This window comes from Buteo buteo, chromosome 1 (genome assembly GCF_964188355.1).
Source record: "Buteo buteo chromosome 1, bButBut1.hap1.1, whole genome shotgun sequence".
Classification (NCBI taxonomy): Eukaryota; Metazoa; Chordata; class Aves; order Accipitriformes; family Accipitridae; genus Buteo; species Buteo buteo.
Window position 1 is genome coordinate 3,117,185 of NC_134171.1, and position 21,868 is coordinate 3,139,052.

General features: G+C 40.5%; 1 protein-coding gene across 1 annotated transcript in view; it reads left to right on the forward strand.

Annotated features, from left to right (window-relative positions):
• DDRGK1 (DDRGK domain containing 1) overlaps positions 1-21,868 on the forward strand; it is a 41,814-nt gene that overhangs the window by 7,787 nt on the left and 12,159 nt on the right. Inside the window, exons 3-4 of the mRNA XM_075030502.1 lie at positions 10,385-10,491; positions 12,459-12,707. Coding sequence (XP_074886603.1) covers positions 10,385-10,491; positions 12,459-12,707 — 356 coding nt within the window. The remainder of the gene's footprint in view (positions 1-10,384; positions 10,492-12,458; positions 12,708-21,868) is intronic.

Here is a 21,868-nt window from a genome sequence, read left to right on the forward strand (position 1 = left end):
ATATCTTTCTACACCCTGTAAGCCTCGCTCCCTTTTCTGGTGAAACTTCACACATTATTATCTTTGTTGCTAAAGAAACGATATCACCATGATTCACCTAACTGGATTCCTTCTACTTTCAGATTGTGGGTTAAGCGTTCAGGGTTTCTGCTCAATTATTGATAAAAGTGGGCTTTGCTTCACTTGAGTTTGCAGTGGAGATCAGAGTGTCTTTTTAGTCTGCAGTAGGTGAGAAACAGCGAGCACACATCTGTGTGATGCCTTGATTAGGGGCTAGTTGCATTTTCTTCAGCTTTTCTTGTCTTGCACATTGTAGAAAGTGTCTTGCGCTCATGTTGGCAGGTAAACGTGCTTTTCAAGCTAATTGTGTTCAACGGTTTCACAAATGGGAAATTGACAGGTCTGAACTTTTCAACTTTGGTTATTTCTTTTCATGTGATAGCATCCTCAAAATAAAATGAAATCTGAATATCTTTTGCCTTAAACTCCAGACATCAAAAGTTTGAATGCTGAAGGCCAACAGTGAAGCTGTCAAAGCAAATGGCTTATCTTACTTTGTAACTTTAGCAATAGAAGAATCTGTGTCATTGGGCTTTATAAATAATTCTTCTGCAGCTTACTGTACATCAGATGCAAGTGCTGCGGCTCCTGCATGAAGTTTTCTTTGAAATGACATCCCTGTTTTGTTTTATTTTTAATTTCTTCTTCAAATTAAACCAACTTCTTGCTCTTTGCTTCTGTGTGGGTTTTTATTCATATTCTGGGGTGGATTTTCCAAGTGCCTAAGCACTGTTGCACAACCAAAGCCTTTGGAGACTGAGCATAGACTTCAGTAGCTGCGGAGAGAAGCATCTGTCCGTGGTTCCCCAGCATTGAGGTGCGCAATGACTAGTGGCCATTATTACTTGGGACTAGCCCCACTTTGTCATGGACTGGCTGTGTCTGTGCTGCAAAGCCCTTAGCCTGGCCCTGAGCTACCTATATCAGTGTGTGGTTTGGGGTTGGGTTTTTTTGCCCCTTGGAGAAGGATGTGTTACGTGTTTTGAAGGCCAGTCTGTGGGCATATAGCATAGGCCTGGAATCACTCTTGGATTTTTCTCCTTTGTGTGCGGGCCATGTCCATTTTCTCTGTCATTGCAGTATAGAGCAGTTTTGTCTAATTACTGCCTCCATTTGAACGTGTTGAAATAGCAAGTTCTCCCCACAGCTGAGTTTTGTGTTATAAAAATTATTTGGTTCATATGGAAAGAGAGCCCAGAACGCATGCAGTGTTGGACAGTCCCAGGCAATGCAGGACCAGTTGGGGCACCCAGGGCTGAAGAGCAAAGTTATTTGGCAATGTAGACAGAAACACTGGAAACAAGCCAGTCTGGTTTCTTCAGTCTTGACTTGTAAATGTTCTTGTTGCTTTAGAAGGCTTCTGAACATCTGCAACTGAAGTGTGTTGGTTTTTTTCGTTGTTAAAATGTTGTTAAATTTGTTAAAATGTTTTACTAGTAAGTTTCTGTTCTGTGTGTGGAATTTCCACTCTGGGCCTGTGTTTAGCTTTGGGCAAAGCTACCTGATCCTGCTCTGTGTCACTCTGACTTCTGCCACAGGTCGGTGCAGGCATAACACCAACCCAGCACTGCAAGATTTCTAGCACTGAACTCAGGAGGGGTGTGAGGATTACCTGGCCAGATCTATGTTACTGTTACAGACATGGAAGTGGAGTCAGGTAGGAACTGTTGTTATCACCAGAGTATTCTGCCTGTTGGAAGCCAGTTCTGCTGACTCTAGGGAACGGTCTCAAAGCAACACTTGTAGGCTTTGGAGTTGTGGTTAGCATGAGGGTTTTCTGTTTTCCATCTAACAATCAGATTTCAATTCCAGAATGAGAAAGAAAGCTTCAAGGGTAAAATAGTAGCCCACGGTTTCTGCTGCCTATGCTAAGTTGTTGTATTGTGCCAGTGCTCAAATCTCTTGCAGAGTAATGGGGGGAACCAAAACTAATTGTGGCACTAGGATCAGAACCGCTCACTTTTAATTGTCCTTTCTGTAGTTGAAATCTTATTCTTCTTTGCTTGCAAGTCTGGATAAGGAGTCTTTTAATACAGACAAGGATAGTAAATGATTGTTTCAAATGCTCAAATCTACACCCATTGCCAGTGGAGCTAAACCAGGTTATAATTCGTCCTTTAGGTCGGTGGGGTGGGATAAGACACGTAAATTACTTGCAGATTGTCACAGACAGAAAATAAACAGTGAAGCACTAAATGCCTCGACTTTCCTACCAGAATTGCAACCCACGCGGTGTACGTAGGTTCCTTATTCACGGGTTCCATGTGGGCTGCACTGTGCTGTGGGGGCAGGCCCGCTAACCGGCTGCCTACACTGGCTTGGTTTGCCTGAGTAATGCTTTTCAGTGGTTAGTTGAGTACTCAAAGGAGGTCATCTGTTATGAGAATATGAACATCTGTTAATATCCTCTGATGACCAAAGATTGCTGGAGAGATATTTTTCATCAGTGACAAAGTAATTCTCAAAATGACTGAGACCCCGAGCTGTGTTCCACCAGCATGGCTTTAGAAAAATGGATTTGGTTGGCTTATATTGCCCAACTTAATTCTAGTCATAACACTACTGTCTTTCATGCAGCCCAGTGCAATCTAGGCAACTGTTGTTAAAGTCTGTGTGCCTCAGAGGACATCTGCTCTGCACATTGTAGCAGGGTGCCTATGCCTTTCCCTGTGGAAAATGAGTCTGGAAGGAGAGTTCTGTACTCATGTGGTTAGGTTGCTTCTGATATCCCAGCTAGCAGACTTAATTAGCTCTGTTGTATCTTAATTTAAATTGAACCCAGACAGAAGTGGCTTTGTGGGGCTAGCTAGAGCCAGGATAAAAATAAACTCACTGCAAGGCATAAATGTGTGTGGATTTCAGGCATTAATCATTTAGGGCAGGAAAGGCCAAGCTAAGCAGTGGAAGGAAGCAGGGGAAACGGGATAAACTGGAGTTGGGCTGAGAGTTGTTTGGGACGTGGGGTAGTGTGAATAAATAGCATTAGCCATTTCCAATTTCAGATCCCATTTATTGACTGAGGAGGGGTATTTATGGCTCTTGTTTTTGCCTGACTGATGCTCTGAGTGCATCCACTTGGACTTTGATCACCTTTGGGTATATGTAAAGATGTTTCGTTAAGAGCTTTTATTTGGTCGCTGGTCATGTGCAGAAAGAGCAGTTGTCCAATTCTCGAGTTGAGCTTGCACTTCCAGACCTGCTTATTGTGCCTTGAACAGTGCGAAGAGCTCTGCAGTGAAGTAGGTACTTCTCTTGACACTACATTTTATGCTTCTTGGAGCAGAAAGCGACCCAGCCAATCTGATGTTTGCATAAAAGCTTTAGTACCCTAATTTCTGATCAAGTGACAAGAAAGTTGTGGGGATGAACTTATAATGGCAAGTATGCTTGGGTTGTCTTGATCCTACCATTGTAAAAATAACGAGGATGATGAACTGAGGCAAATGCCTGTTTGCTTGAAGGACTGTTATACATTATTTCCGACAGTGACTTTGTACAAACATGTAGTGAGAAAACCTGCCTGCCTCAGCACACGATACAAAGAGTTTGCGGAGAGACAGAGGCATGCACAGGCAAAGTGCCTTTTCCGGGGTTGTTCAGTCAGTTGGTGAGTAGGACACAGGTTTTGCAGGTTTTCTGTCACTTGGAGTGGTGTCTTGGACCAAAACTTGCTGCTGTTGATTTGAGGGGGTGGCATTTTTGTTGGCTGAAACTTCTAGGTATCACCACACCATGATTTAGGGTAGTTACAAGAAACAGACTTCTCTAAGAAATGATAGCAATCTCCAAACCACCAAGCAAAACAAAGACCACTGGGCAACCCTCTGGGTGGAAGGCTTTGGTCGATGTTGTGGATGAGGCTGAGCTAGATAGAGAAAGAAACAAGGCTAAAGAGAAGGATGTGCCAGGAGAGCCTCAGCAGCCCAGTAGATTTCCAGGGAGTACTTTCAAGGGTTTAATTTTGAAAGGTGCTTACTTCCACATCCTGCAAACAAATGACCTCTCAGACTTGTTGCAAAAAGTGTTGCCAAAAAATGGAATTTTGTGTGGATTATTATGTTTTGATGGGTTTTTTGTAAGCAAACAGAAAGTAAGGACTGTGTCAAAGAAATAATCTGGCTTTGTCAACAGCCTTTATTCGTAACTGTAACGAACTACAGGTTCTCTACTTTTGGCAGCAGTGTATAACTCCAAAAGGTTAAATATCCCAACATCTGCAGGCCTTTTCTCTGAGCTTTTAGCCCTGTATATCTGAGCACAGGTTTAGGAACGTCCACTACAGTGAACATTGGGTTAAATTTACTTTACTTACACAGAATCGATAATGATAAAGTGAACAGTTGTTGACAGTCTGAGTGCTCTAGCTTGTAAAATAAAAAATGGTATCAAGAAGTTAATGGTTCCAACATAAATTAAATCATAAGTTCCTCTCCTCTTTTGCTTGGCAAGACTTGGAGATCAGAATCTCATGTTTTCCTTTATAAGTGCTAATTATGACTGAGGAAGAAAGCACAAAACAAAAAAAGGTCTTAGCAGTTTAAAAAAATAAAATATTTGGGCATTTTTAAGTGCCCATTATTGCTTTGTCCAGCATTCAAATCTTGCATCTAAAAAAATCTTGCATGCGTGTTTGCTACTAGTTTGGGGGGGGGGAATATAAAAATTATAATTTTTTATCCCCATTCAGTGATGGATACTATGTGTAAATTAAAGTGAGGAATGTCTTTGTGCTGAAATTTGCCAACATAAGAAGCACTTTTTCTGAGCAGACTCTCTACCTCTCATGTAACATTGCATCTCCCCACACTCTGGTGTGCTGAAAGATCTGGAAAATTTATAAACGTAGAAATGCTGATGTGGTCCTATGCTGTTCTTGTGAAACAGCTGGTAATAGAGCTATATTAATTGATGTAGTAGTTGAAATAAATTTAACGCTTAATCAGTAGGAAAACCTTTCTAGTACAGTTAAACTTTGACTACTAATATCTGAACTAGTGAATCAAAAGTTAATTTTGACTTGCTACTATTCATATAGAAAGTGACTTTAGTGTTATCAAAGTATCCACAATGTGTGTCTGCCCTTGAGACATTTCAAATGCAGATGGTGTGTGGAAGAGGTAGGTGTGTGGTTTCTCAGTTATGCCATATGGCTTTATTTGAGAAAAAACTTCAAGTTGTTTGACTTCTGCTCAAAAGGGCTAATGCCCTTTGTTTGCTGTCCTTTTTCTGTCCTAAGCGTAGGCTGGTTTGGGGGCTTCAGATTAATAAGCCAATGTCTCGTTCGGTTCCTAGACTGGATAGCTACCAAATTTAAAAAAAAAAAAAAAAAAGTTGTTATGACTCTACCAACATGGGGCTGTGTTACTCATGAATGCCCACACCTTTCCATATGGTGGACCAATTCCTTTCTAGTGGCTGGTGTTATACATCTATTCAATGTTAATAACATGCATATGTCTTCTGCCTTCAAGAAGAACTGTTTGTTTTGCCTTGCATCTTCCCCCCCTTTCTCTAACTCCTTTTGTTAGGTGCTGCATAAATAGTAAATAAAGCAGCTAGCTGTGCGTAAAGGACTTTTTGTGAGTAGCCACATGTGCAGCTCGCATCCTTTTTTGTGGATGGGATTCCATTTGCTCTGCTTCCAAAACTTAATAGGAGGCAAGACACAGATGACAAAGGCAACTAAAATATATGATACAGGTTGTTTCATTTGGAGTTTTTGCATATTCTGTACACAGTAGCTGGTAAATTCCTATCCTGATAGAGAACATCATCACTCCAGCGCGCTTTCTAATGGTATTGGTGTGGTGATGCATTTCTTCCCTCTCTCTGGGCTGATCTATGAACTCGAGAAGTCTTGCTAGGCCTTAGCATAAGTGTAATGAGTTGGGCGGTTAAGTGTCTTTGACCATACTGGGAACTCTTGCAAGGCTAAGACAGGGAGCTGTACTGACTGTACCAAGGTCTCCTGTTGCCTGGTGGAGGCTGGGGATGGGAGTAGGGATAATTATTCATTTCCTGACAACCTTAGGACATAGCTCAGGTCTCTCCTGACAGCCTTGGAGCATCCCGTATCTGAATCTTAAGTCATTCTTTGACAGCCTTGGAGCCTGCCTTATCTGAATCGTAACTCATGTGAAACTTTACCAGTGCTACTGGAATCCCAGAAATTTGCTATTTGCTAAAGCCAGTCATCTCCCAAACCTAGAAACAGCGGTACTAAGTGAGACCCTTTGAGCTCTCCTGGACCGCAGCAGGCTGTTCAGTTTGCGAAGATTGGAGATCTGTTGCCGAAAGCCAACAAGACTTGGGCTGATATTCTTTGCTCCTTGAGGCTCAACCCTTCATCTGTTGAGAAAGATGCTGAAGCGTTTGATGTGAATATTTTCACTGAACTCAAGGGGAATTTTTAACAGGTATATCTCATTTACTTGCTTATGTATATCTCTTAGAGTCTTTGTGCATGTATGTGTACTAATCCGAATATTCTATACCAAGTATATTATAAATATTGCTTTTCGAATCTATACGTAAGTTACTGTTGTGAACTTTATTCAACTTTGAATGAATCTCAGGCTGCTATTCTACTCATAATCCCTTTAGATATAAATCATTGACCAAGTCTGGCACTAGGAGTTGATCCAGCTGCACCTAGACTCCAATAGGAGTTTCGAAAGCAAGGGGGTCTTCTCTGAACCTTGTGACTCAACGGGAGGGTCTCCCTTACCCTTTTTACATTCCCAATCTCTGTACAAATCACAAGAAATCAATTCTAACTCGGTTTTCCTTTGTAGGTTTCTCTTTTACCCTATTGCATCTTCAGTCTCTGTATAAATAATTTTAGTTTGATTCTAACTTTATTTTACTGTGTATGTTTCATCCATGTATTAAGTAATAGAGTGAACCTTGCCATCGAACTCTGTGAAGTTGCACTTTTATATAAATTCCTGTTAAATCATTTTTGCTAATACCCTTGATATGGTGATTCTTTAAGCAGTCCAAACCACTCCATTTCGGGACAATTGGGAAGTATTTTTAAAAAGCAGTCAGTAAATTTTCAGGACATTCAAACACCTGTGTGACTGTTAACTGTTTCCTGTTGTCCTGCCTCTCAGTATGTTCAAAACGTTAAGGAAAAGCTAAGATTCCCTAAAGCTACCTCTCAGCTGCCTAGCTGAGCAAAACCCATGTTTGTGTAAAGCAGAGTATGTAAAGTGGTGTGAAAGTGTCACTGTAAGTCAGAATAGTTCTGCTTTCTGTCTCTTAGAGCTGGAAACTGGTGGGAATGCTTTGCAAGCTCTGGAAATACTGGTATAGTTATGTTGGACTCTGTAAAGATGGACCAGACCATGTTGGTAGAGTTGTGACTGTGGTTGAAAGCTGTCCCATTATGTCACATCCAAGCTGTTCAGGTAAAAAGGGTTGTGTGTGCCTTCAGGTTTGGTGGTGTTTATCAGCATCATATTGTGAAGTGGGAACAGGACTTTCATGTCCTGTGGTACTGTGAGCAGTTAGGGAAAGTCACTACTGAAAAACTGCTTGTGTCAAGTTTGGAGCACTAAATTTCTCTCCCTTTCAAGCCACGACCCTACATACATCCCAGAACTGCCACATTTTAAGACATCAGATAAACTGTACAGAGCACCCTAGAAGATCAGCCTTCAAACAAAAATACAGTTTCAGCTTCAACTATACGATGATGTCTGATGTTGTTAGGTTTCCCAACCGAGTATGTACGCAGGCTGGCCAACTGTAGTGCTTTGGGTGATGACAAACCACTTTCACAACAAGTGAGCACAATTAACTGAATGTCTTGCATCACATCTGAAGCACAGGGGTAGATGGAGTGCACGTTCCCATGGACTGAGCCCCCACCAGGTCTACTAGTGTTGGCAACTATGAATATGTGAAAAGTGATTGCTAAAAGCTGCTGAAACGATAGCTTCTTTATGTTTAAAAAAAAAAAGTCTCGCTGGCTGCGTGCAGCATCCACTCTGCTTTTGGTGCAGCTGTTTTGCTATAATAACCAGTTGGTTCAGCAAATCCTTTTACCATGTGCTTATATCTTGTCAGCATGTTCAGGTTTATTTAGCACATATTAATTGCACCCAGGTTTAGTGCATTGTTGACCTTTAAAGCTCTGCTGAATCATGGGCTGTGTCTGCATCACTGTGTCTGTCTTGCTGGATGTAACTCCATGCACTAGAAAAAGCTTGGAGGAAGTGGTACTTAAGGGATGACATCAGATGCTTCAAACGGGAGGAAAGCAAATGCTACTGAACAAAGACGTGTTTGATCCAGGACTGGAAAAAGGCTTTCAAAGCCTTTCTAGACTCCTGCCAAACCTCTGGCTCAGGTACTCTTAATATAGATGAAATCTGGAAAGCACTCAGAGCCTCAGGTTGAATAGTGTCACAGATGGTGTTTTATATTTGTGGTGTTTTCCAGAAATAATATTCTAAAGAATAATGCTAGTATTGAACTGTTAATTTTGGAGTAATAACTGCTAAAGCTGGGTTGCTCACCCATTGTATTTGGAAGTCCCCTTAGCCTGGTATTTAAATATAAATAAAGTTATATTAAGCTTCAGCAAAATTGTAGAGGTAACTGTGTTAAGCCTGAGTGTCCCCTGTTGCTCTCTTTATGGTGTAGGAAGGGGGAACCCTTTTGATAATCTCAGTAATCAGATACCAGTAATTCTCTGAAGCCCAATTCAGCAAGCCTGCCTCATATTAACTTCCATATCCTGAAAACAGCTAAGTTATTTGAGCCACCTACACAGCTCTCAATTACATTTGTTTCTGATGATGTGTCTCAGTGGCTTAACCATACTACCATACTGTGTATTGGAATTAGTAAAACAAGGGTGTTTCAAACCTAAGTCTACGTATAAAAGAAGGGTGAGTCTCGTTCATCCATATGCTCTTTTAATAGCAGCTTTTTAGGTTCCCAAAAAGGGGGACCAGGTGCTCTGGAGAGAGCTCCCACCCAGGCACCAGCCCTACCAAACCAGTTCTGGTGATTGCCATAGTATGGTCAGCTCCAGGTACAGCTGCTGCAGGCTCTCATGAAACTGGTTATCAGACACAATGGGCTTTTTCTTCTTGTTCGCCCAGTCTTAGAAACCAAGGGCTCAGGGGCTGTGTGGGTGGGGAATTGTTGTTGTTCCCCCCCCCCCCCCCCCCCCCCCGCCAATGGTGAGGGCTAAAACTTAACTGAGGAAGAACTTCCCCTGCACACTCTTCCTGTTCTCCCTCCCTAAATAAACACTGTATTTCAGGAAGATAGCAGGAGCTGGCAGTGCCGTTCTTCACATTACCCAGTGGAGTTCAAGTGTGTGGATCTGAAGTCAGCATCAAGTGCAACAGCAGTGTGGATGCTCAAAGTATAAACTACTTTACCTAAAAGAGGGATTCATGTGGCAAAGATCTTTCTTTTTGATTCCACCATCTGATTCAGACACATGAGTCTCTCTCTATTGTGTAGTGTTTCATGAAGTGAGCTAATAATTTCTCTTTGAGCGTTGAGGTCAATCCACAGTACTTATGTGGTAGCATCAAGGGCTAATTCAGATTAGCAAATAAAGTGGCCAAATGTTCATGAGACACTGGGGGCGGGGGGGAATGGCAGTCTTTAAAAGCTCTTTAGTCTTACTTAGCCCCTGAGTGAGCAGAAATATAATGCATTTGCACATCATTTGAGCATGACACTTTCATATTTCACAGTTGCAGAAATCATTATAAACAACCAATTGTCGTACAACAGGGAACTATTTACATGTAGTTTTGTTGCAGTCAAGCCCAAGATTTGCATTTCAGGGATTTTTTTTTTTTTTCCCCTTCCTCCCTTGAAGGTTAGTTGTATCAGGCTAGAACTAGTGGATGAATGGCATGCCTCTGAATTCCGCTTTTTGACTGGGTGTCTGTATTGCTAAGCTTAAAGGTAACTAGGAAGAAAGTCCCTGCAGGTGGGTGTTAAGCAGTTATATAATGACAACCACTAGTGCATTTTATGTATAAAAGAAAGTATATGTTTTAATTGTGGAAAGCAGGTAATGTTTATGAAAAGCCTTCCTTCAAAAGATCAAATAAATTTTTACCTCTGGCTTCTCTTGAGTGTGTGTTTGCCTTGTTACTTCTCTGTGGCTTTGGCAGTCTCGTGTGATTTTTTTTTTGCCTTTTTCCATCTAATAGGTCTTGTCTGAAATGTATGTGTGTCTCTTTTTCATCTGCTGCTGCTTTCCTAGGAAGCAGTGAAGTTTCTCAAAGGGACTTTTTACAGACGATTTAAAATTTGGTTTTTACTCTTTCATGCGATGTTGCAGAGGAAGATGATGCTGAGGAGGTGCCAGAATTTCAGGTGTCTGGGAAAATTGGAGCAAAGAAGCAGAGGAAATTAGAAGAGAAACAAGCCAGAAAAGCACAGAGAGAGGTAAGCATTTCCTGCCACGTATAGAGCCCAGAGCAGAGCCTGAATAGCAGTACTCAGCAAAGAACTGGTGATGACAGACACCCCAGAAAGGCAAAGGCAGTGTCATCACTACAACGCTTGTATTTTTGTTTTAAAAACGTGAATCCACCTTTTTATGTCATATCCCAAGAGAGCCATGGAAAATGGTGTCTTGTTTTCTTTCCATTAGGTTCTCTGGCATTCTTGTGGGGAGGAGAGAGGAGTTAAACTCTTGAATTCTCTTTAAGCTGCAAGCCAGTAGAAACATCCAATAATCTCAGTACTGTCTCCCCTTAAAAATACACTCAAGCCCACATAGCATTCTTGTAACACTGGGTCTGTGACCAAAACCCAGGGCCGTTCAGAGTAGTGTTTCATGTGCTCTTGTAGTGCAAAAACTTTGTGTGGGTTTATCTATGTTTAGGCATGTTTATTGTTTTTATGGATTGGGAGAGATGAAAAGCAGACCCTGTAATCCACTGAAGTCTGTGATGCAGACAGTTTTTGGTTGAAGTTTGGCCCTTAAAGAGAGACCAAGTATGCAGAGCGAACACACTGTAGCTTCTCAGTTGTTCTTTCTTAAATCTGTGTGTAAACGTACTTGCTTAAATACTGTTGCATTTTTTGCAGTTTTGCCCAGCATTTTGCTGTTAATTCCAGCGAAACAACAGGCTTTTTGAAACTTACTTTCCAAAGTGTGCTCATGGATGGCAGCAGGTTATGCATTAATTCCTTTTAGTTGTTCTGGGTTTTTTTTTTGTGAGCTCTGTATTGTTCTGTAATTTGAAAGGCAGGGTTGCAAGAAGTAGATATAACTCAAACAACCTTTGCATAACAGGGGCTGGAGTGCAGGGTGGACTTGACACACCTTACAAAAAGACAGGGTTTATGAAACTACTAGCGTATGTCATATGTAGATGGTCTAAACAAAGCTAGTAAAATCACATCTTGAGAATTTTAGTGTCATCTGAAGTTTAAATCCAGTTTCTGCTTTACACTGTAGTGGTATGCCCTGTTGATAGGGCGCTTGGTAATAAACTTTATTATTATGTTATATATAAAATTCCATTACGATCCTTTTGTCACTCTATGCTTTAACCATTTTGTCATTACTTTCCATATTCATTCTGTTTAATTAGCCACTTTTTTGTGGAAAATTTGAGCAAAGTCGAATGAAGTTAGATAAGCATCAGTTGGTGGAGTGAGGAATCTTTTGTTTCATTTTAAAACATGCTGATTTTTATTTTCCCATGTAGACAGATAAATTCCTCGGTGAGGTCTTTCTCTCTGAAACATGCAAAGCCACAAATTCTCCATTTGAAAGTTTTCAATTTTAAGTGTATGAAGAGACTGAAGAACAACTTAAAAAGTCTCTAAACAATACACTTAAATGCCCTTTTTATTTTTTCCCCATTTTGCAACAATCTCTTTGCTAGGTTTGGTTTAAAAACAGATAATAAAGTTATTTGAAGAGGCCAGTACAGCTTTTTCTTTAAGAGATTCTGCCCAGGTTAATGATGAATCTGAATGTACTTGGGTTTACAGACTTTATGTTCCCCTTTCATTTTTTTTTCCTCTCCTTAGAGTCCATTCTAACTAAATTTTAAGTGAGGAGAAATGGAATGCCATGATACAATATTACTTAATATCACCATAGTAATAAGCTCATAGGCATTTACCAAGCTTAAACCCTTACTGAGATACAGATAATGCAAGTGAGAAGGGTAATTTCTAAACTTACCATAACGTTAAGTATGCTGAAGACTGGGGGGAGTTAAATGATAATGACTTTTTTTTCTTATTCTCTTTACTGTTTCTTTCTGAACATGCATCTAGGAAGACAGTAGGAAGCCCCTCCATGGGCTTACAACACAAAATTAAAAAAATTATGTTCAGGAAGAGTAAGGCTTGGCTTGCTTTTTTTTTTTTTTTTTAATTTATTTTTTTAGGCTGAAGAAGCAGAGCGAGAAGAACGGAAAAAACTTGAGTCAAAAAGAGAGGAGGAAAGGCGGAAAGAAGAGGAGAGAATACGTCTTGAGGAAGAACGACAGGTGGGATTGGTTGTATTTATAGATGGAAATTCTGAACCAAGTTTGTCTTTGAGATTGCTTCTATGTAAGTTCTGTGATCAGCAGAACTCCCTTTGGCTTTCATTACTATTGCATACATTTTTAATTTGTTTTTTGTTGCTCCATTTTGTTTGAATTACAGTAATACTCAGTTATTTCAACTGTAGATCCCAGTTTTTTTCCCACAAGTGCTTGGCAGAAGTGAAAACTACTCCAAATGTCAATACACACATGTAGCAGCAAGCACCCACCCACGGTTGAGTCTAGGGCAAAACGAAACCCAATCTCTTGATAGTGGATCTGCTACTGCTGTATGCCATAGTGACAGACTGGTCAATTTGTTATGTTGACAAACACAGCTGATAAAGTTGGCCGTTAGTTCATCTGGAAGCTGTTTAAGTGCAGGTATATGAAGGAAGGAGCTGTACCTAGTTGCAAGAGAAGTTTTGGAGGTTGCTTGCTTGATGTCTGACAGGAGAAGTTTGGTTATCACAGAAACATAGAATAATGTAGGTTGGAAGGGACCTCCAGGAGACCATCTGGTCTATCCTTCTGCTCAAACCACATCCAGTTAGAGCAGGTTGCTCAGGACCTCCACCAGCCCAGCTTTGAGTGCCTCTTAATGAAGGAGATTTCGCAATCTTGCCCAGCCCCTGTTCCACTATGCTCATTAGCACTGCCTGCCTGACAGCTGTAACCAGCAGGGCAGAAAGTGAGACACATCAGCAACTGATTTTGCAACTGTTGTGTAAAATTATATGATTTTATTCTAATTACAAATTTACATGTGCTTCGCAATTAAAGATTTCTGAACTATGCATACAAAGGGGTGTGTTAGCAGGAGTGACCCAGAAAAACAGGTAGTGTGCAAGTGAAATGCTTTTGTTGAACACTTTCATCAGTGAGGGAGGCAAACTTACTTCAAAGCTGCTTTCTGGGCATCCGTGCTAATGGCTAAGAGCTAGGAACAAGCTTCATGCTCTCTGGTGCTTGAGCAAGTTGTGTGGTAGCTTTGCAACGTGCTTCTGGAGGCAAGGACTGAGGTGTTCTGCATGATCCTGTGCTGAGTAATTGCTGTCCCAGGGGAGCATAGCCGCCAGCTTTCAGTGTGAACTTTCTGGGATACTTAAATATGTGTGGAGATTTGTGTCTGTGGTTTGTAGTGAGCAGATTTATTTTAATTTGTTCTAAGCGCAGGTTGTGTTAAGTGGAGTGTGTTGCTGATAACATTTTAAAAGAGGAAAAGACAATTTTTCCTTTCCTCTGTTGGGGGCATGAAGGCAGGACAAAGCAATCTAAATTTTTTTTTTTCCATACATTATGTACACAGATTGTAACCATGAGATCTTTTGTAGAATGTACATTTACCTCTGGGTTATCCCCTGCCAAAATCCTTTGTATTCTGAACACTCTGTTGTTTCCTTTTCATCAATAGAATTTTCCTGAATTTCAGAAATTGAAATGGATGAGGAAAATGTCAGTACTACAACATCAGGGTATGTAGCATGGTCTGAGACTTTGACTTGTAAAGCAACTTGAACAAGCTTCCAGGGGACCAGTTATTCCACGGCTGCCCTTCTGAGAAAGATGTGCGAATTTAGAAGTACCTAGTAGTGGTCAAAGCATGAATCCTGAGGTTGGATAGCTGATCTCAGCTAGTCCGAGCCAGTCCTGTGCTTAGCCAAGGTGTTTCGTTAACAGCAGAGCTGTCAGACCTGGCTTCCTCTGGATCCGTGTCTACTGCTTTTCGCCTGCCCACACACTTCAGTAGCACCAGCTTCTGCCTTGAGGTCCCTGTGACCACTCTGCTTTTCTCCTAAGTATTGCCAATTTCTCCCTCTCATACTTCCAGCTCGGAAAGAGGCAAGATGAGGTCTGACTGCCTCTAAAGCACATGTCTGTTGCCCATCCTGCTTGCCATGGGGCTTGGTATAACAGATAACTCAGATGGCAAGTTTCCGTCCAGTGGTCTATCTTTTTGAAGTGTTTTGCCTCCACCTAGTTCCCTGATTTTATTTTTTTTAATTCTTATTTTTTTCCTAAGGTTTTGGGACTTTAATATCCTTGAAACCTTGAAGAGTTGGTTGAAATGAACCAAATAACTCCAGTACTCTGAGGGGAATTAGGAATGCACACTGGCTGGATACTAGCATTGTTTAAATGTTGCTACCTTTAGAGAAGGCTAATGAAGAGAATTTCAATTCCTTCTGGAGTGCTAGCCAGCATGGCAGGTGAACTGCTAAGCAAATTGCAGTTGAGCTTGGCCAACTTGCTCAAAAGAAGCTGTAGCACAGAACAAAGCTGTTATCCTGTTAATTGAGTACCGGTTTGACCTGGGATTCAGCAGTGCAGCTGGCTAATCAGGATCAGTCAGGCATGGTTGAAAAGTTGAGCAGCAAATAAGGGTGAAATTCTAACTAGAGGTCTCTTCACACAGAAAGTGCTTATTAACATGTTTAAATCTTTTTTAAAAACCACTTCTGTTCAATTTAGGGCTGAGTAATTTATTTTGGTTGAATGAGGAAAATCTTATTTGTTTCTATTTTAATTTTCAGTATTCCTAGTAAAGATTGGACTAAAACACTTCCACCTCCATTTTGCAAGGCTCAGTGAAAAAGAGGAATATAAACTAAGGCGTTGGGTTTGTGTTTTGGGGTTTTTTTTAAGTTTTGTGCTCAACAGTCTAAAGGGGTACTTATTAGAATTTCGAAAATCGCTCAGATGCCTGAATCTAGCTTGCTATTCACTTTAGACAATAACTTCCATGGCCACTTAAATTTTGTAACTTTAACCTTTTTTTTGTTTGGTTCTTTTGTTTGTTTTTCCCAGTAGTCTTTTATCAGGGCAGCAAGCCAACCCACCAGGCTACATCATGAACTACATTATTCTGCTACTCAGGGGAAAGTGTTTTCTATATTTTATTTTTTACTTGGCTTTTAAGACAGGTTGATAATCCAGTAACTGCTGAACATTTTGAACCTGGATCAAAGTAAATGTGTCTGACAATATTTAATGTTCATCCTCAAGTGTTTTTTAGTAATTTTAAGTCTCTGTCTTCATCTGAGTCTTTAACAGGAAACAGAACAATTCAAGACTTGTAGATGTTTAGGCTGTGTCACTCGAATTGCTGCTTCAGTCAGCAGAGAAAGCAGTATTACAGGGAGCATGGTAATAACAAGACTTCAGTGTTTTAGTCTTTACTGGATGTAGGAGGGGAAACAAATTGAATTAATAGATTCTTGATTACTGTGCATGTAAGCATAGCCTGTCTTTAATGATCATAACATCTTATCTTGCAAATCTTGTTACAGACTGATTGTATGATATAAAAGATACTACCTTTCTCTTCTAGGCCCCTATAAGCAATAAAGAGATCATTGGATTTATTGTGTTTTTTATAGAATACATAGGGTAAAATGTCATTTATACGTTCCTCCAGAGACAGGATTCTTCACTTCCACAAGTAACATTTTGTCACAAGTAAGCCCTTATGGACTACACAGGTGATAATAGTCTTCCCCCATGTAAGTTAGGAGATGGAAAGGCAAAATTATGAAAGGTAGCTCAAGTACGGATTGACAGTCATGAGATAAAAAACAGAGGGTAGCTGTTTATATGATTTTTGGAGGCAGTTTGATTACTGAAATTTCTGTAGTTTATATAATCCCAAAAGGCACAAGAAATTTAGAGTTTATTGATAAAGTTTGTCTGAGAAATGTTATGGTTGTCAGATAGGTTCCTTTTTTTCCCTTCCTTTTCCAGTACATCAGAGTATTTCTGCAGGTATAGTGACAGTGGCAAGTCTGTTAGTTTTTATTTCTTTCTTTTGCAGTACAAGAAAGGTATTAAGACCACTGATGAAGGCTCACTGCCTCCAGGAAAAGTAGTGACATAACTGCATGAATTGTTTATTGTTTTACTTGCTGCATATTCAAAGATTTTAACTCATAAATTTGGTGCCTATGGTTTATTTAATTTAATTGAAAATAAATTTAATTACTGTATTTACAGGAGACCTTAAGTTATGAGCAGTAGTCTCCAAACAAATGCAACCATCTTTGTTAGATAAATTTCAGTTGAACCTTTTTTTTTTTTTTCAGTTTCTCTCCCAAGAAGTGCTACCAAAATTGTGCTAACTTCTGTGAATACCTACATTGGCTTTGTGTTTCTTTTCAATGTTTCAGCTACAGGCTTAAACTAATAGCTGAATCGTAGTCAACAGCAATAGGTGATTCCTGCGCCATTAAATACCATCTAAAAGTTTGTCAGATGATGAGGGAAGACAAATTCAGGAGGATAGAAAATCAAGTTGCCATGTGCAGATCTAGAAATTCCCCAGTGTTGATCTTTGATAAAGTCACTGGACTGTTAAGCCTTTCATACACACCCCCCTCAAGTAGTTTGAGATGTGGAGTGTAGTGGAAATCATGAATTCTTGAGTCAGATGAAAACCCACTTTGTTTTATAAGCAAATGGATATCTCTCTCCAATTATTTTTGGGCAGCTCTACACAGTGCTATACTACAAGTGGGAACTGTACCTTCAAGGGAGTTATGGGGCCTAAAATCTTGCATATTCTTGAGAAAAATACCCCCCTGCTTCTATTTAAATATATTTGTATGCACATATAAATAAAATGTGGTTGCCCCTTGGCTTCGGTGTTGCAAACCAGATAATATATTTTTAAATTCAAGTTTCCTTTCCAGTGTTCTGATGACCTGATTGGCTACGCATGTGAGGAAGCTCCTTTATAATTGGCATTTGCTTCAGCTCTGCTTTACCCTGGGGATTTCCCTTTCACTCTTGGAGTTTTTTAGTGGTGAGATGGTTTACCAACCGACACCTTATCAATGAGAGCGAACTTCCTCTGATGTTGCAAAACAGTGTCTTCATACAAAGCCTTGCACATTGCTCGCATAAGAGGTGTTTTTTTTTTCCTGTGCACAGGGATTTTTGTAGATTTTACTCCCTCAGCCTAGCTCCGCCGTGCTAAGGAAACTGCTTGTGCAGATGCAGGGCTCATAGCTATCACTCTTCTATACTAAAATGGAGCATTGAACAGAGCATGTTGCTGTAAATCCATTGTGGAGTGGACTGCTCTGGAAACATAGCTTGATACAGTAGACAAACTACCAGTCTTCCAGTGAGCGAGCTTTTAACTGTTGTGAAACAAAAGGCTACAGCAGGAGTGGGGACTGGCATTTGGTCACTGTTACATTAAAACAAGATCTGTATTGCTGGAGCGTAGCTGTGCCCAAAGTTTCCAAACTAGGACAATTACATTTAGGCTTTCAGTTTTGCATTTAAGTGCCTAAATAAAAATGGTCTGGATCTTCAAAGCTATAGAAATGGAGGATCGGTTAGTGATCCCAAGGGTCCTGTTGAAGCTTTTAAGAACTAAGACCCTATAGTTTTGCCTCTTTGATTTGATATTTGATCATGTAAGAATAGGCACCAAGTTTTAAAATGTTGATTGTTGAGTTATTTTATTATGTGTTGCATTATGTGAACATAGAGATTTGCGTGCTTCTCAGCAGAGCTTTTCATTATCTGTTTGGCATTTATATCCACTATTCATACATAAACAGTGCATCTCTGGAGGCTGACAGAGACTACTACATAGTTTCAGTTTAAGCATCAGTTTTCGAGCATGTATACTTTCCTGAAAATTAATTTCTCCTAAGGAAGTACAAGTTGAAAAGCTTGCAGAAAACTCATTCTGCTCCAATTTTGAGGGGATGAGGACTGGTAAGAACATTTATTCTGTCTTACTAAAGGTATTTTTTTATGTTGTGTCTAAACAGTGAGGGGAGAGGAATCCCAGAGATCCATCTACTCTGTGCCAAATTATTTACTTGTAAAGTCCCTTTTCACTTCCTGCAGAACCTGCACTAACAGCACGAAAACTGGATGTTATACAAGGAGGCTTTCTTTGGTCCGTGAACCTCAAAGGATTTGGCATAGGAACCAGTATGCTTTTCCTCATTCTGCATGTTAAGAGAACAACCACAAACAAGGAACGACTGGTAGCAGGGGGTGGTTGAAGAGAGCCCAGCGTTTGCTCTGCCTTCCTCACTAGCAATGAGATCTCTTCCACTTAGCAGTGGAATAAGCTGCCTATAAATTATTTGTTTGTCAGCAAGTTGGCCCTTTATCTGATTTGGAGGAGAGTTGGCACAGCACACAACTAGCAGTTTCCTATCCAGGAAAGCTGCTTAGGCAAAGCTCTCGGAAAAGCTACTTACTCTATAGGCCAATATCGCTTAGTCTCAGTGTCACCTTAAATGGGTTACTGCAAGGAAGGCTAGAAACGGTGGCTCAATACCTTCTTGCTGGACAGTACTTTAAGGGTCCTCACCCTTTGCTAAAAATAGTAATGCATGATAAACCTCAAAGGCTGTAATCTGTCAACCAGCCAGAACAGTGCAGTTACTCAAGCAGCATCCCAGGACTCCAGAGGCATTTGTAATCCCAAGAGTCAAGGTCTGCTTCCAGCTCTAAGTCTAAAAGAGATGTCAAGACACTGTGGGTTTCACCTGGTAAAAGATTGGGCTCTTGTGCAGTTGGCACCATTAATGTTTTTGATGTTGTGGAAATCCATCGTGATCAAGGCAAGAGGTGAACGGAAGGTAATGATCTGAAAGGAGCCTCACAGTAAATCCAGGTCCTTGGTGGGCAGGTGGGATGGAGGGAGCCTGGAGAGCAGTGGAAGGACTGGGTGCAGCAGGAAGTTGGTGCTGACCGGATCCGGTAAGGAAGGAGTAAGGGTGTTGGAAAGTGTCTTCCGGAGTGCTGGAGATCCCCAGACTGCACGGAGCTCTGGAAGCTCTTGGGTCTCTGCCACACAAGGTGGTACGTGGGATTCATAGTAAGCATGCAGAGATAGAGTCAATCCAGCAGTGATAATGTTGGCATTTTGTCAGAAAAAGGAGAGAAGAAAGCAAGGTTTGAGTAATTATTTTTTTTTCAATAAAGACATGATCGAAGTTGGGAGAGTGTTCTTCACATGCAGTGTAGTAAACAGATCAGAAAGAAATCTTTACACTGTACCAAACCCCCAGTTTGGGCAAGGTTTAGGTGAATGAAGAGAGAAGCAAACCTGCTTGGGGAAGAAAAAAAAAAAAAAGGCAGGCAGCTGAAGGTGAGCATCTGCAGTTACCAAATTTCCATGATGCTGGGATTTCCCCACCACCCCACCCATCGTTGAAGGGAGGTGGCCCAGCTATTAACTCTCCTCCAAGCCACATGCTTTACCACTTAACTCCACAGCAGTTAATGAGATCATTATGGGGAGGGGCAAAGAAACCTGGCTAACAAAGATGTGGGGTTTTTAAATTTATATTTGAGCTGAGTGCCCCCTGTATGACTTGCATGAAGCAAGTACTGAGCTCTGTTTCATTTGTATACCCTGGGGTGCTGAGAGTGTTTCCGTGTGTGGGTTATGCATACGGACAGACTGTTTTTTGTGGGAATGCAGCCAGCCTAAATTTGACCCTGCACCTACTGTGCAACTGCTGCATGACTTGGGCATGTGAAGGAGTGCTAGTGTGAGGGTGAAAAAAAAATAAATAGTTGAGGATAAGTGGTAACAGACAGCCTGACTTTGCTAGGGTTCCCCCTGGTCAGCTTCCACTGCTATTGCTGGTTGCTTCTCCCAGTGCAGTTGTGCAGTCATCTCTCCTCTTGGCTTTGAACCAGTTTACAGTTTGGCTAAATCCTTCTTTTTCTACAGATTGAATCCTAGGTGAATTTAGGTAGTAAAGCATGTGAGACTGTGCAGGAAGTGGCTGGGATTCTTAGTTATTAGATGATAAAAGCTTCTGGAAATACTTAGTGTTATGGAGGAGGCTACAACCACCAGGAAACATTAGGCTTTGAGGGCTGACACACTTTAGCTACCAAAGCAGTGGTTCAGACCACCTGGAAATGCTCTGCTAATCGTAGCATCAAAATTTAGGATCTGGAAAACAAAATCACATTAGCTTTTAAGGAGACCGCAAAAGAAGGACTGGTAGCTGGGTGCTTTGCTAGTCTCACAGTAGAGATGCTTTTCTGCATGTCTTGGAAGTGGAAGTACTGATAGTAATGTGATGGTATGCTTTAATAAAATTGAAGGTACTGTTCTTCAAGTAGGTAAGGAAGACAAGAACGAATCTTGGTCATTTGTTGTTAGACCTTCCAGAAACAGGAAAATATTTCTTAGTTATTGTTGCTCTTAGTTATAAATGGGACACTGTCTTTTGATCTTTTTTTTTTTTGTAGAACCATCTAGAAATTATTTGCCAAAGTACTTTTCAGGTTTTGTGATTATTTTTTTGTCCCATTTCAAATCCTGTTGAATTACACCCTCTGTAATAGACCAGGGGAAGAACCTTATTCTTGATTTCCAGGATCAATATTAAATTTAATATACTTAGATGAAAAGAACAATTGCTGTCACTTCCAAATGAAATGTGGTTATGTTGTTCTTGGCACCTGTAGTGCTTATAAGGAAAAAAAAACCCTACTGTTGTGCTTTTGCTAATAATCATTATGGTGATGAATGACCCAGAAAACGGTCTTGTTTTGTCTCAAGAGCTTCCTCAGATCTGTAGTTTTTTTCATGAGATAGCAGTTAAAAAAATGGTTTTGACTTTGAACATACAGTAAGATCCTTTCAGCCCTGTTTTTCTCATACTTGCATGTTGGTAGCATTCCTTCTCATTACTTTCTCGGAGTCTGATTAAAAACAATTGGGAACAAATACACTTTCTCTTTGGTTTTTATTGAAGGGCAACCCTCCCATCCCCATTTCTGGTCTCTTGCTGGTTTTGGCCTTACATGGCATCTTTTTTAACATGGACATTTTTCAATATACTTAATGACCTGTTCCTGCCTCTTCCTGTTTTAATGGAATGAGTGTTTGCTTTCCAGCCATTTGAGGAAGCAATTACCATATTAGTGTCAAAGATGTAGCATGGCAAACATTTAGAAATCAATATAATTGTTCTTGAAGAGATCAATTCCTGTGCTAATAGTAAAGGAATCCCCTGAGATTGTCACTGAAATTTGAAGAACTCGTCTTCCTAAGTTTTAATCAAGCCTTTGCAATGTGATAGCAGCCAGAGGCCAGTCAAACTGGAACCTCGTTGTACCAGGTGTTGTGCAAACATAAATTTCTCTGTGGAAGAAACCATTCTGTAAGGAAACATTTTTCTTCTGTGTGAAGTTACACGTGTAAAGTGTTCTGGAGAAGAGCAAAACAAATTTTAAAAGAAAATCATGGAAAGCTGCAAATTTATGAGCTCCCA